General features: G+C 35.0%; 1 protein-coding gene across 1 annotated transcript in view; it reads left to right on the top strand.

The window, feature by feature from the left end:
- CADM2 (cell adhesion molecule 2) overlaps positions 1–4,442 on the top strand; it is a 237,863-nt gene extending 233,421 nt beyond the window's left edge. Inside the window, exon 10 of the mRNA XM_087418225.1 lies at positions 36–4,442. Within this exon, the coding sequence (XP_087274351.1) occupies positions 36–154 (119 nt within the window). The 3' untranslated portion in view covers positions 155–4,442. The remainder of the gene's footprint in view (positions 1–35) is intronic.
- The last annotated feature ends 10,215 nt before the right edge of the window (positions 4,443–14,657 follow it).

The following is a 14,657-nucleotide window of genomic DNA, read 5'->3' on the forward strand; positions in this document are numbered from 1 at the left end:
ATAGAACTAACATATTGTTCCTCCAATACCCACAGGAACATATTTAACAAATGAAGCTAAAGGGGCTGAAGATGCACCAGATGCTGACACAGCCATTATCAATGCTGAAGGCAGCCAAGTCAACGCTGAAGAGAAAAAAGAGTATTTCATTTAAAATGCAGGCCAACGTTCTGAGTTTTACTTACCAGGCTGGCTGCTGGAGAAAACTGGCTATCATCTTTCAGAATTCATTTCTACCATCTTCTGCTACCTTTATTAACTTCCATACCGTACTGCTATCAGTAGCCAGTGTATACCAACAATCAGCTGTCAAAAGCATCATTCTTTAATTACTGTACCATCCATAATGCAGGACATTCCTTACTGCCTAAATCCCACACCATTGCTCTTTTAACATACAGTGCTTGAATATACAGCCTTAACAATGTTAATCATCTCCTTGGATCATGATATCAAATTGTTTTTATACATTGAAAAGATGTATGCAGAGTTTTTTCCCCTCATTTTTTTCCCTTGAAATCATAGACATTTTCAGTTTGCCACTGAACAGCTTTCACAAGGAACAGGATTAGGTAATGGCCTAATGTGCTTCAGTTTAATCAGAGATTAGAGGTTTACAATGTTTTCTACGTGTCTGTCTTCAAAGGCACGTTCGGAAACACACGCCCTAGAAAACACTGTAGTATAGATTCTGGAATGTTTGAAATATACTGGTCAAGCTGTATCAACTTGCTATTTAAAAATATAGTCTTTGATACAGGAGCCATGTGTATGAATTGCAATCATGACATAACATCTTATATAATTATATAGATCCCACCACTAGGTTATTTTAGCTTCATTTACCAATAAATTCTTACAAACATTTTACTGCTTGAAGAGTCACAAAAATTTCATTCATTTCTCTAATTTGATTTGTAATTTATTTGCTCCACAAGGACTCACCTGCCTAAAAAAAATTGAAGTATCCATAGGGCACAATTTTGAGACATTTTAGTATCTGTATATAGTGCATATAATAAATCCAATTAAACATTATTTGATACATATTTAACTTTTTTGGCTGTAGGTAATTCAGTCATAAGTAAGCATTTTCTAATGTCCATTATATCCCTTTAGATATTACTTAAACCAATATTATAAGTAGATAACATGTATTAGTATTTTTGTCTGTATGTCCTAGCACTGTTCAACAACAAATTTTTCTAGTTCTTGTTAATTTTTATTTGTTATACAATGGAAGCACAATGTTATAAGGAAAGGTAATTTTAAGCTAACAACCAGTGCACAGCCTCAGGTTTTAAATTACAACCACAGTTGAAATAATAACCTAAAAATAAACTCTTAGTTTGCTACAAATTTACAAATTTTAATTTGGCAGTTCCAGAGCTGCTCACCTAAGTTTGTTTGCCAAAAAGAAGTGTTTAAGATATGTTTTCTGTATAAATGAACTAATTCTTTATATTAAATTCCTGTCTATGCATTTTGTGAGGTACAAACTTATGAAACAGTGAGTGATAGAGAATTTCTGCCATGCTTTTAACTCCAAGGTGAAAGTCTCTTTCTCTGGATTATTTCTGAAATTTTGGTGTATTTAACCATTAAGAAATGCTGTATTCTTAAATATGACACAGAGTCAATCTAAAGTCATATTATTTCTTCTAGTCAAATACAATATTGCTAGATTAGTTCTCATTAAATTTATTATATGCTAAAGATTAAAAGTCCAGTTAGATAAAAATTATTTTCCCATTCACAAGCATTGCACCTTTAAGAAGAAAATAAATATGACGATACGGTAGCTATACTTGTGATGTCTAAAAGCATGATGGCCTATGGTTTAAAAAATATCTTGGAATTTATTTTTGGGAAATGAGAATGGTTGAGTATGACATCATGTGTTAATATCAAATGAAAGACAAGGGTGCTGTTATCTTAGATTATTTATCAGAAAAGTATAAATCTTTTAAAGACATTGTTAGAATTTTTAAATTGTTTTTTTTGATTGTTGAAGCATTTATCTTGTTGATTTCTTACAAAAGCAAAAGGACGATGTCAGTCAAGCAGCACTTTTTCAGAATATACAGAACATAAATAATATGATGTGGTTGAGTGTTAACATAATAAATCATATACAGTATGACATTTTAAGGAAATAAGTCTGCATTGATGTGATTGCATGCTTGTTTTTACAGTTCACTCCATACCATCTGTGGAAAAATGCAATAATATGTTAATATAGTATGGTAGTTTGAGAGAATCAGGTAGGTGCTACTAGACACATTGAAACTAGAATAGGTTTATAAACTGTTCATATCTTTCAATACCTAATCTTTAGAAAGACTCCACAAAGCAAAACTCATCCTGTTAGTACAAAATGGAAAGGTTCTTATTACAGAAGTAGGTTATATAAACTGCATCATCTTACTATTTAAAGCCTAATTTCAGGATGCACTTACAAAATTGCTACTCTTCATCGATGCTGTATTTACATCCCTCTTCATTTCGTCTATATTCTACTTGGCTCCAATGGCTAAATTGTTGCTTAAATAACTCAATCATTATTTATAACACTGTAAAATTAGAGATCCAAAATTGGTTGCATTTCAAAATTTCTGACTCTTTTAATCCTTTAGAGTAAAATAAAAACTCATTAGAACTCTTTTAAAGAAACTACCAGTATATTACGCGATTTGTGTGCTCTAATCAAATGTTTTGCCAGTTAAAATAGATAGATTTGTATTGGGTACCATTTTAGTTAATGAACAAAAATAGCAATGGAATTATATTTTCCTATTTTTAGAAAATATTTGATTTTGACCAAACAAGAAAATAAATTGTAAATATTCTGCTCATTTCTATAAAATCAGAAAAAAAATATGAAATAACATTTCTAAATGGAACCATGTCAATTGCAGTGTCTGCAATGTGCACACTTGTATGCACAGGGAGCCAAGTTCTGTCTCTGTTTAGTGAGCACGGTAGCTATGGAACTCAATGGAAGGAGTGTGCACACACATACACACCCCTAGTACAATATGGAACGTTGTTCTTTACCCAAAGTAGCTATTCTCTGCCAGTGTACTGTTTACAGTGTAAATTGATTGTCCTCCATCAAAAAAGTGTAAACAGCATTCTTCTTTTCCTTTTTTCCATTTTTGAGTGTCCTAAATAGAACAATTATCAAAATTAGGAAGAAAAAGGAAAGTTTGTGTGTGCAAGAGCAAAGATAGCATGAGCAGAGTATTGAGATGTCCGCGCGTGCACGTGTGTGTGTGTGTGTGTGTGTGTGTGTGTGTAAGCGAAAAAGAGAGAGAGAGAGATTTCAACTTGTTTTCTTTTACCAGAGAATCCAAGAAGCAGTTTAAGGAACCTGATATTGGAGTTTATCTAGAAACTGGATGAGCTCACATTGATTCAAGATGCTTAATCTTGGATTGAAACCCCACAATTAAAATAACAAATAGAGAAAGAAAACTAACATTCCTAAATATGGCAAAGAAGTTAACACCTCATTTATTTTTATTTCTTTGTAAAAATATAAATATCTCAATTAAAAGGACAGGCTCACTTGTAATTATGTACTCATGGTTGTAACAGCGTTGAGATTCCATATAGGCACATGTACAGCAGCTGTCTGAGGTGATGGTTCTTCCATGTAACATAGCAGTTATCGTGTAATTTAGTGCCACTTATTGCAAAGTGTTACCAAGGGGAACATTTAAAATACTTTTCCTTTTTCTTTGGACATCAAGATAATTTAATGAATGATAAATATGAAGTTTCATGTTATGCTTTTAAATTGTGGAGAAAATGCAAAACATCATATCTTATTGCAACTTCTCATATCGCTAATTACTTAGAACCCTCTAAAAATGCCCAGTATTATCCCCCTTTGCAAATGGTAATCTGTGATGAATATACAAAACAAAACAAACAAACAAACACAATTGGCAACCACAGCTGAAATAAATGAAACATCTGATGAGAATTACTGAGTAATGCTTTTTATTAAGTGGCACAAAGTACACACTAAAAACTATGCAAAATATAGGTAACTACAGTGTATGTACATGTAAGTATCTTGTACTTGCTGTGTATGGATGTTGGAAACCCATGTAATTATAATATGCATTTTGAATATTGGGAAAGAGGAAATCTTAGTGTAGATAATAGAATTTGTTTTGAAATATACACTGGCAATATTGAAATATACTCAGTGCAATATCTGCAATTCTATTGCTGGATACTTAATGCAAGGGGATTTTAAAGAATTCTTCAACAAAATCCATGAAGTTGCTAATCTTCACCTCCCATATACTAAAACATTAATTAAAAAGACAACTGACTCAACAACATGTTCAGTTTTTCTTACTTAATCATTAACGTGACACAATAAAATTATTTGGCCTAGTTTTTAGCATTACTGGAGAGAAAGAAATAACCTGAGTTTTAAACTTTGATTCATATCTAATTGAATTTGGAATTCTTAAACTTTCTTTGAAATGTGTGTATGTTTTAATGGATTGTGGTACTTTTGTTACAGGTAAAAATTTATTCTATCAAAGAACACGGGTTACCTTTAATAGTTAAAGTCACTCTATCGTAATGGGAATTTTTTATATCTTTTCTTTTTCTATTCACTTTTTCACTTTCTCTCCCTATTCTACCCCAAATATGCCCTTTGCACTTATACCCTTCCAAAGGCAATGGATTGAAAGTAGCAAGATAATAAAGAGAGCTAAAGGGGACAACATATAAGAATGGGTTGTAAACTCATCAGCATTTTTATGTATTGAGATTATTAATATTGAATGCAATAGTTATTGGACATAGCTGGTAAGTTCTCTGCCATGCATACTTACAATAATCCTTCTACCTCTCACTTTTAACATGGGCTATGATACTTCAATATAAGTAGAATAAATAATTATTTACAAGATATCCCAGGCAGCACTCTTTTGGGACTATCATAACAGTCCACTCCCCACCCCCTGGGAAATCTCAAAAGCCAACTTTTAGTGTATTCAATCGTGTATGGATCTGCATTTGTTTTTCCTTTTCTATTGTTAACTTTTCCTGTAGGCAAAATAGGATAACTTTATAAGGATAGTTCTTCTCATGGCTATTTAATATTTCAATGTAATATAATTGTATTGATTTTAAAAAAATAATTTAAATGGCAACACTTTGCAGTCCGATCTGACATTTCATTGAATATTTAAAATGCAACAATCTCTTACAAATTAATGCTGTGCTTTTAAGTAAAAATCATGTGTATGATTTATTTTCCCAAGAAATGTTATCTACGTAAGACAAAAATTTAAGTATTTAAAACTGCCTCCTTATTATCAAATAATCCCTGAATAATGAGTGTAAAGTATTGCCACAAAGTATTGCCCTCTTTTATTTTGTCTGCATAGACATAATAGGAATTGTTCAAATGATGTAATTTAATTATTCTAAAAGAAAATGACGTTTTAAAAGCAGATTTTCCTCTGGAAAAAAAAATACAAGAAAATATCTCAAATTATGAAGCTGAATCTATAAAATATGCTTAAAGTTAAAGATGTTTCTATGTTATGTGGTTAAGTTACAAATAATAGTTGGTCTAATCCTTGCCATCTTTTCTTAATAGGTATATTAGTTACAAGAAATGTATGGTTATTTTGGAGAGAATGGGCCCAAATGTGAAAATGATGTAAAGAAAAAAACACTATTTTCCCCTATGAAATATACTGTATATTTCAAAAGAAAAAAAGTTAAAAGATATATGAAGATTGCAGGGGCAAAAGAAAAACTTACCAGGGCTCAGCACTTCAGCACTTTTCCCACATGCAGGGTCAGAACAGCAGTGATTCCTACGCGGACTTTCCAGTGCGGTGTGAAATGCCACGTTACACTTCTCTTACACACAATACTGTCAAACCTCAAATGTTTTCTTTCTTTAGATGCTTTCCTTGTACATGATACTAGTAGACACCTTTCTCTTTATATTTGTTGATCGTGAAAGTTATACGCAATAAAATATTTGATGGTTGAAAGCAGTGGTCACCAGTTGGTTAAAAAAAAAAAACTATGAAATGTAAACTGAATTGTTATCTCTTTATCCTTTTTGCTTTTTTCTGTGTTTCTAGTGTATTGAATGATTCTCATAGAAAGAAAAATAATTTAGAAAATTTTCAGCACTAGTACTTTTTCTCCTTATAAATGTATAAAATCTTAATCTCTTTACAAATTTATTTAACTGTACCTGCTGTACTTATTGTAGATTCAATGATGCAGTTAAGTAATAACCCAAGGATTTCTGAGTTTGGGATTGCTGACCTATTTTCTTCATATTCCGTTCACATCAATATTTGTGAATTGGTTGTTTAGCTTTTCATTCAACCAAAAAATATTCCCTCAAGAAAGCTCCATTTTTATCATAAATATTTCAATATAACCAACATTGGAACAAATCTGCCATGTTAATAAGAATTTAAAGACTTATCTCTGAAAATGGTACCTAGAAATGCAGGTGTTCCCAGTAATATAGCTTCAAAAATAAAACGTTCTATTTATATGACATGAAATTCATAACTTTTGGAAGGGTATATTTATATGACAGCATAAAAATAAATTCTGTGCTGTAAAGAAGATCCACCAAAATCAAGCATATTGCACAAAAGATTGAGAAACACAATTATTGAATCTACTGTTATCATTAACATTTTCAAAAAAAACAAAATGCATATTGTAATATTAGGTACATGACACTTGCATGTTGATATGCCTATATACTTACAAAGTATTCAATGTGTACTTAGTGGCGCTTAAAATATGTCATGTACAACTCTTATGAACATTCTTACAGGGTTCCCATTTGCACTTCATCTTTCAGTAAAGTCTTGTCAGAAAAAAAATTGTCTGATACATATGGAAAAATAAATTTTGAATTTTAGTTATCTGTTGGACATTACTGAATTGTCTATTCATTTAGTTCATTTTCTTAGGCTTGAAAACAGACATTGAAAGGTGGAACTTTCTTTTCTCCCATTGACAGTTTAAAAAAGATGTTACAAAACGTATTCCTTTATGCCAAACACATAATTTTGCATATCTTTTTTCAACTGCATACATTATCAATTCATTTTAGATTTCTTCAATGATACCCATTTTCCTTCTAAATTTCTAGGTGGAAGTTTTAAAAATTAAGCAGAAGTAAAATAAATGTTATCTTATTTGTACAACATTTAATCATTACTCCTTGGAATATAGGAACCTTGTAATATGCTGACTAAGGGTAAAAAATGTTGCTGACTTAGGGATGCAATGTAAAGGTAACTTTACATTGACTTATGTGTGTTTACTAATGTTGACTAGGAACAGAAGCAAAAATACCTAAACCTATTTTTTTTTTTAATTTTCACACTCTAACCAGTATTATATATTTCAACTACCTAAGATAATGCAATTAATAATATATCCATCCTAAGCTTATGCCAATAAGAATTTGAGATAAGCTTTTAAATTTATGGAGGATTTTCTTTGTGTCTTTGGAAGTTCACTTACCATAAGGTATTTTATAGTCTACTTTAAATAACAGATTTTGTTATACAGGGTAAGCCAAAGGCTGTACAAGAATTAGTGTCATTGGGTCTGATATTTGTGTTAGACCATGAAATATTCCATTAAAATTTATCTGTAAATACAAGGCAAGATTTTGTATCTCGTTTATTTGATTTATTTTAATTCATTTTTCCCAGCAAAAGAAGCCCTGCAATACGTTAGCAAATTTGATATGGTATCGAAAATCACATTCAACACATCTGAAAGAAAATGATGGCATTTGAAATAACAAATTCACAGGCGTGATTCTTTTTTTTATGATCCCCAAAATGCCCATTCTTATTCAGCTCTACAACCATATACCCATGACTCCCATGTTTCCTGGGTAAAGCAATTCTGTATTTTCATAATCGCAACTGTTATTTCTGTCAAAATATTCTTTGGCATTTTTTTAATCAAGGAGGCATACTGGAAATTCTACTTAATATACTTCACTAAAAGAGTCGAGTCTAAGTGTCCTACTTAATAATTGCATAACCGTTTTAGTCCATGAGAAGGCTCTTTATTATATGGCAATCCTGGGATGATGCTAAAACTAGCTGTATACCTTTTTAAACAAGAAGTTACAGGAAATATATAGTTTAAACATTTTTTAAAACCATACTTCGTTTTGTGAAATTTAAGGATACTTTTTTCCTTAATGTTTTGAAAGCTTTCAGATTAAAGGAGAAAAGCAGTTTCTTCTTTGCATTTTAAATGACACGTGGTACTACTCTATGTTGCATGTTATTTAATCAAAACATAACTGCTGAACACCAGCTATATATCAAGTCAGTCCACCTCATGAACTACACCAGGAATCTGAATACAGAGTTTCTTGCCCACACCCTCAGAACCTGTTAATAATTAAATTATCCTTCCAAGTAGTGACCACTTTCTGTATTTTTGACTTTCCTATGTTGGAAGCAAGAATGGGGAAATTCTACTAATTAAAAAAAAGTATAATTATGAAAGAAGTCTTATGATTTAATCAAGCTGAAAAACAAACACAGAAATGGCCTTTCAACCACTGTTCATGGTCTCAAATTCGATGGATATTTCTCTCTGAAGATTTTCTATGTTGATTTTTAAAATATAGATCTGATTAAGCTAATATTTTATTACACTAGAGAATTTAGGAAGTTAACTCATCCTCTGAAGAGTGGCCATAACAATGACCAGAGTCAGTACATTATTAAAAGTCCTAAAAACACATCTTGCACATACTATCAAAACTTGAATTCATTTTGTCTTTACTAAACTATATCCTTACACAGATAGAGGGTGCGTATAATATGAACACGTGGCAGATTTAAGGACTACATTTTCACATAGATTGGAGTTAGTATCCAATAATAATGTAGTGTAGCCTTTTAAACTAATGAAATATTACTGAAGAACAACACAATACCTCTGGGATACGGCAATCATTCACTCTAAGATTTGAAAACATATTTAGTAAAATTGGTATATCAGGAATATATGTCTTTTTTACTCCCAAATTAAGAGAATATCAGGAAGTGGAAATTTTTTCAATGAATTGGGAGAAAAAATGATTAAAAGGGAATTAGAAAATTCTTAAGTAAGTTATGTCTATTTGGCAATTTTACCATATGGGAACATATCCTAATACCCTTCTGCCAGAGATCACAGGAGCTTTACAAAATGGGATCTCTAAGGGTCAGCGATGCCGCTGTCAGGGGAAGAGGAAGAATCTCCCTCTGCCCTTTCCCTTAAGGTTCTTATGGCTGGCCAAATAATTAACAAGACAGGTTAGCAGGAGAAAATAATACCAAGTTTAATAACATGTATACATGGGAGAAAGCAGGGACACTGCGTTTCTCAACACAATAGCAGAAATTCTCATCTTAAATACCATGTTCAGCCAATGACAAAGGAGGATTTTGGGGGTTGGGGGAGTCAGTTACGGGAGATTACCACTAAAGCACAGTAAACAAGAGTAAGGTTTATTATGCAGCCTCAAGGCCTCACCTTCCACATTGATAAGCCTCTAGAAATGAGGCCATCCCCCTCTCTTCTCAAAACAGAGAGGGAGATACCTTTACAAATGGAGATTTCCCTTATAAATGTAAATGATTGTCTGGCAACTCCGCGCAGGGTCATCCAGAGAATGTGGCCAGAGAGACAGAACTTCTGATAAGAGGGGCTTGTTGGTGCCTTTCTTATTGTAACATTTACCCTACGTTATCTTTACAGCCATCATGATAGATCTGTTCTAGGAAGGAGCCACCATGTCAAATTCTTTAGGCAGTTAGTGGGGGAGGTCAAATGTCCTTCAGAGAAAACAATCAAGGTAAAGAGATATATTTCAGGGTGGCCAAATCTTGATCTCCCACACCGCAAACTCGGACGACTCCATAGCAGGGGCGTTGCGGATCTAAGGACTCCCATTTTAACCACATAATCTACCAATTACATATGGATTTGCTTTAAAATTTAACTCTTAAAATTGAATTTGCTTTCAGGAAAATAAAAACCTATCAACTTTGCACTCCTTGCTATGAATTATTCATTCCCATGCTTCAGGCTATTTCCAGCTCCTAAGCACCGAATAACACACACATTACCTCTTGTGACACTAAAGCCCCTTGTTTGGCCTGTAGAAGTCGTATAAGGTGTTCGTATTTTTAATCATATTATGCTTACAGATTTTCCTGCTAATCTGATGGAGTCATGTAAAATTGAACTTATGGTACTTTGCTCAGAGTTTGGGGTGCATTTTAACTCCAACCATGAACTCTAGGCTAAGAATCTGCTATAGCCTTACACCAAACTCACATTCCCAGCTCTAGAAACATTTCTCATTCATGTTTGTCTTTCTTGTACCCAGCCACTACCCATGATCTTGGTGCTAACATGTTGGAGTATAGCTCCCCCACATCCTTTCTGCCCTTTCCAGGCATACAGCTCCTAAAAGCTTTGGAATCCACAGAAGTGATAGGTGTCTTTTTATATGCTACCAAGATGACTGGTGGCTGAGGCCTCATGGATAGCCTCAGGATGGAGGCTGGTTGCCAGGGGAACCAATCAGGTGATTAGAGGGTTGAAACTTTTAGCCCCAACACCTGACCTCAGGAGAAGGGAGAGGGGCAGAAAGTTGAGTTAATCACCAATGACCAATGATTCAATCAACCATGCCTATGTAATGAAGCCTCCATAAAAATCCCTACAGTATGGGGTTTGGAGAGCTTCCTGACTGATGAACACATGGAGGTGCTGGGAGGGTGGAGAGTTTGAGGAGGGAATGAAAGCTCCACTCCCCTTTCTCTGTACCTTGCCCTATGTATCTCTGTCCTTGAGTTATATCCTCAGAATCTAGTAAGCAAACTGTTTTCCTGAGTTCTGTGAGCTGTTCTAGCAAGTGATCGAAACTGAGGAGGGGGCTGTAGAATCTCTGATTTGTAGCCAAATCGGACAGAAGTTGTAGGTAACCTGGGGACCCACCCCTTGCCATTGATGTCTGAAGTCTGGGGCAGTCTTGTGAGACTGAGCACTTAAACTATGGGGTCTGCACTACCTCCAGGCCAGAACTGAGGTGTCAGATGTCAGAACTGAGTTCAATTGTAGGACACGAAGCTGGTGTCAGAGAATGGACTGATGTGGACCCCCCCAACATACACACACACTTGGGTTATAAAAGTGTTCAGAGAGAGTAGATGCTGCTTTTCCTTTCACCTATCATGTGATTCTCTAAATTCAAATACCTTCTGCTTCTCTAGAGACAAAGAAGGAATATCATTTTCCCACTAGAAGATAATTTTGAAAAAATCTTCAAAACTAGCACGACATTTTAAAAAAGGGGAACTCAAGCATAAGAGGTCACGTACGTGCTAATTTAGTGGAAGAGCCAGATTTAGAACATAAATCTAACTACTGAACACCAACTATTGCCTCTCTGTTGTGCGATTTCATGCCATTGGGAACACATAGATTCTCCTTTCCCCAACACTGTTTGTAGAGCATTATCAGCAGTGTTCATCTGTCAGAGGCATATTCTATATTGCAGGAATCTTAGAGTGGCCGTTGTTAAAATATATAAGATTTTGAGCTTCTCTTAACCTTCTCACAAATGAATGATCAAAATACAATTGTGCTGTAATTTATTTCATGAGGTTGCTGACAGTAAGTAAGAACCTAACCAGAGATTTATATTTTTATTGGGGGTAGGCAGAGGAGAAAGGGACAGTTTGGGAACATGGTAATTCACGGAGGTAAGAACTGAACAACTTTTTACTAAAGGTGGCTTTGGCTACTACAGGGGAACATAAAGATGTTGGGGAGTGCATGATGAAAATAAGTACATTTTCCCAATTTATTGTACAAATGGATTTTGAGCTCTGGAGGCAAAGCCACCAAAATACTAGTGGAAATTATCCTACCATAGGTGCTCAAAGCCCAACATTACAAGCAAACTAAAGCAACAAACTCCATTTACTGAAAAAATAGTCACATTTTGTCAAATGTATAAATATGCATCAGTTCAAATCCCAATTGATATAGCTAACGGTCTGCTTACATTTATAACAGGTAATACTGGTTCTTATGGAACTGGGGGAATGACTCGTTAGTTGAAGCTAGGATCCAGTGCTTACCATCAGGGCTGCCTTCATGGGTAGGTGACCAGTGGAGTTGCTCAGGACTTCAAACTCTGAGTGGGGCCTCATGTTTGGGGTTTAATGCCCTGCAGTGGCATCTTGAAGTTCTTAATTTTATCTTAGAATCTGTGTTTTGTAAGTGAAGTCCGATGGGGTAATTGAGTATGTGCTGGGGTGTGGAGCTTTGGCTCATGTGTGGTTCTGCCTCTCACCACCTCTTTGCCTCCCAAGATAGCTTCTTAGCTGCCCACTCCCCTTCTCATATCCAGTAACCACTGTAGCCCTCAGACCTAGGCATGGGCCAAGGCATGGGCTTGGAGAGGTTTGGGACAAGATGTCCTTCCCCCAAGCGTGGAGTCACAACGTGGGCCGGGTACCTGTAAGAGTCTGAAATGACTCTGTGACTGTCCCCATGCTCAACTGATTACAACATTAAATGGCAAATAAAAACCACTATTCCAGGCTGAGAGAGACTGTATAAGAAAGGGAAAGCTTTTTTTTTTTCCTGATTTTTGAACAAAGGGTGCTACATTTTCATTTTGCAGAGGGCTCAGCAAATTAAGTAGCTGGCCCTGTTTACCATTTCCAATAATACAGCAACAATCTGTTGTTTTCAAAAGCATCTTCGGGATGACCTTTGACTACCTTCAGATGCCTTGATTTAACCAGTGTGTGGTAGGATATGAGATTATGATTTTTTCTCTCTTTTGGTGAAACGTGCTATAAATCTTTCCACTTGTCTGTTTCAGGAGAGGCACACAGGTCAGGTTACTGGTTCAAATTCCTAAGGCAAAAGTTACTTAGGAAATTAACATTTTCATTTTTTCTTTCTATATTCTAACCTCTGTGTGAACAATAAAACAACTACAAAAATGAAAGATGGCACATACTTTTGAAAATAAATCCAAAGCACACACAAACAATATATGACCCAGTGCTGTTTTATATAACTCAGGGAAGGGACTTGGCTAATCTTTTCAGATTATTTTCTGAGAACATCCGCTTAATGTGACAATTGCAGTGGCAAAAAAAAAAAGCCAAGACAGTATAACCTTATGAAAACATAAAGAGCAAGTAATAGTAAAAATTTGCTTCTCCTTTATGGATTAAAGTTGAGAGCCAGGTGGAACTTTATTTTCTCTCCAAATCCTAATGCCTGTGTTCCAATGAGATTCCCAACACTGAGTATCCACACCATTGTCGTTGATCTCGCTGAAATGCAAATCAGATTTCACTTATTCCCCCTGATTAAAACACTTCAATAATTCCCACTATTTTCAGATAAAACTACATACACAAATCTTTCTAATTTAATCCTAGCTTTCGATCCAATTTAGACTCCCATCATTCCCTCTACCTCTACCTTGTTACGCAGTTTTCTTAAAAATCTTGCTTTCCATGAATACTCATGTTTCTTCACTTTATTTCCTCATTTATTCAAAAAGAATTTTTAATCGCTAGAAGATCTATCAAGCCAGTCCTATGAGCTGGATGTACAATAGTGTGTAAATCAGACACTGCTCTTTCCTTTATAGAATATATACTAGGGAGAGAAACAGATATTGCCCAAATAATCATAAAAATTAATACACAATTGCTAATTCTGATAAATGTGATGGATATGTATAAAATGCTACAGAGGGTGAAAATAGAAAGTCTCATCTGACGGAGTGTGATGGTTTGAAGAAGAAACACTTGAGATGATATTTGGATGATCTGGTAGGTGTTAACCAGGTAAACATAAGAGAAAAACATAACTGAGGCAGAGAAAGCAGCAAATGTTAGGGCCTGAGGCAGGCTTGTTTTTGAAACACAGAAAGGATGCCAGAGCAGAATTACATGGCCTTTTATCCATATTTGTATCTATCACGTGACAGGATTTCTTGAACAGCTGTATTAAATGTTTTTTTACTAGCAACTATATGCCATGCACTGTACTGCAAAATGTAGGTAAAATATATAAAAGAAATGTAACAGACATGGTTCATCCACAAAAACAGAAATCACCCTAAATTTTTAAAGAGTGTTAGTTACACAGGTGAGAAGGCCAACAGGGGTGAGACAACCCAGGGATGAGCAGCATTAGGGAGCTGCTATCACGCTCAGGCTGGAGAGAGACTGACAAGCCCAGAAGCCAGGATCCTCCACCCAGAGCTGCACCAGACAGGATCTGGTGCTGTGAGTAGAAGAGGGGTCTGCCCGGTGGGTCCTTGAGTCAAGGAGGAGATGAAGGAGCCCCAGAAAAGCAGCTGGAATAGCATGTTTTCCTCCCCTTTGCTACCTTCCAGTCTTCCCTGAGAGCCCTCTAGCTGATATCTGGAAGCCCCGGGGGTGAGGATCCTGGGGAATTAGAATTTTGGGGGTTTTGAGGGGTTTAGCAGAGGTTTTCTAAGAGCAAAGAGAGAGTTTACCAGCACCAAACCCTTTCTGTATTTGTAGAACTTACAGCCT

Source organism: Ceratotherium simum, chromosome 27 (assembly GCF_057802395.1).
Source record: "Ceratotherium simum simum isolate JZ-2026a chromosome 27, ASM5780239v1, whole genome shotgun sequence".
Lineage (NCBI taxonomy): Eukaryota > Metazoa > Chordata > Mammalia > Perissodactyla > Rhinocerotidae > Ceratotherium > Ceratotherium simum.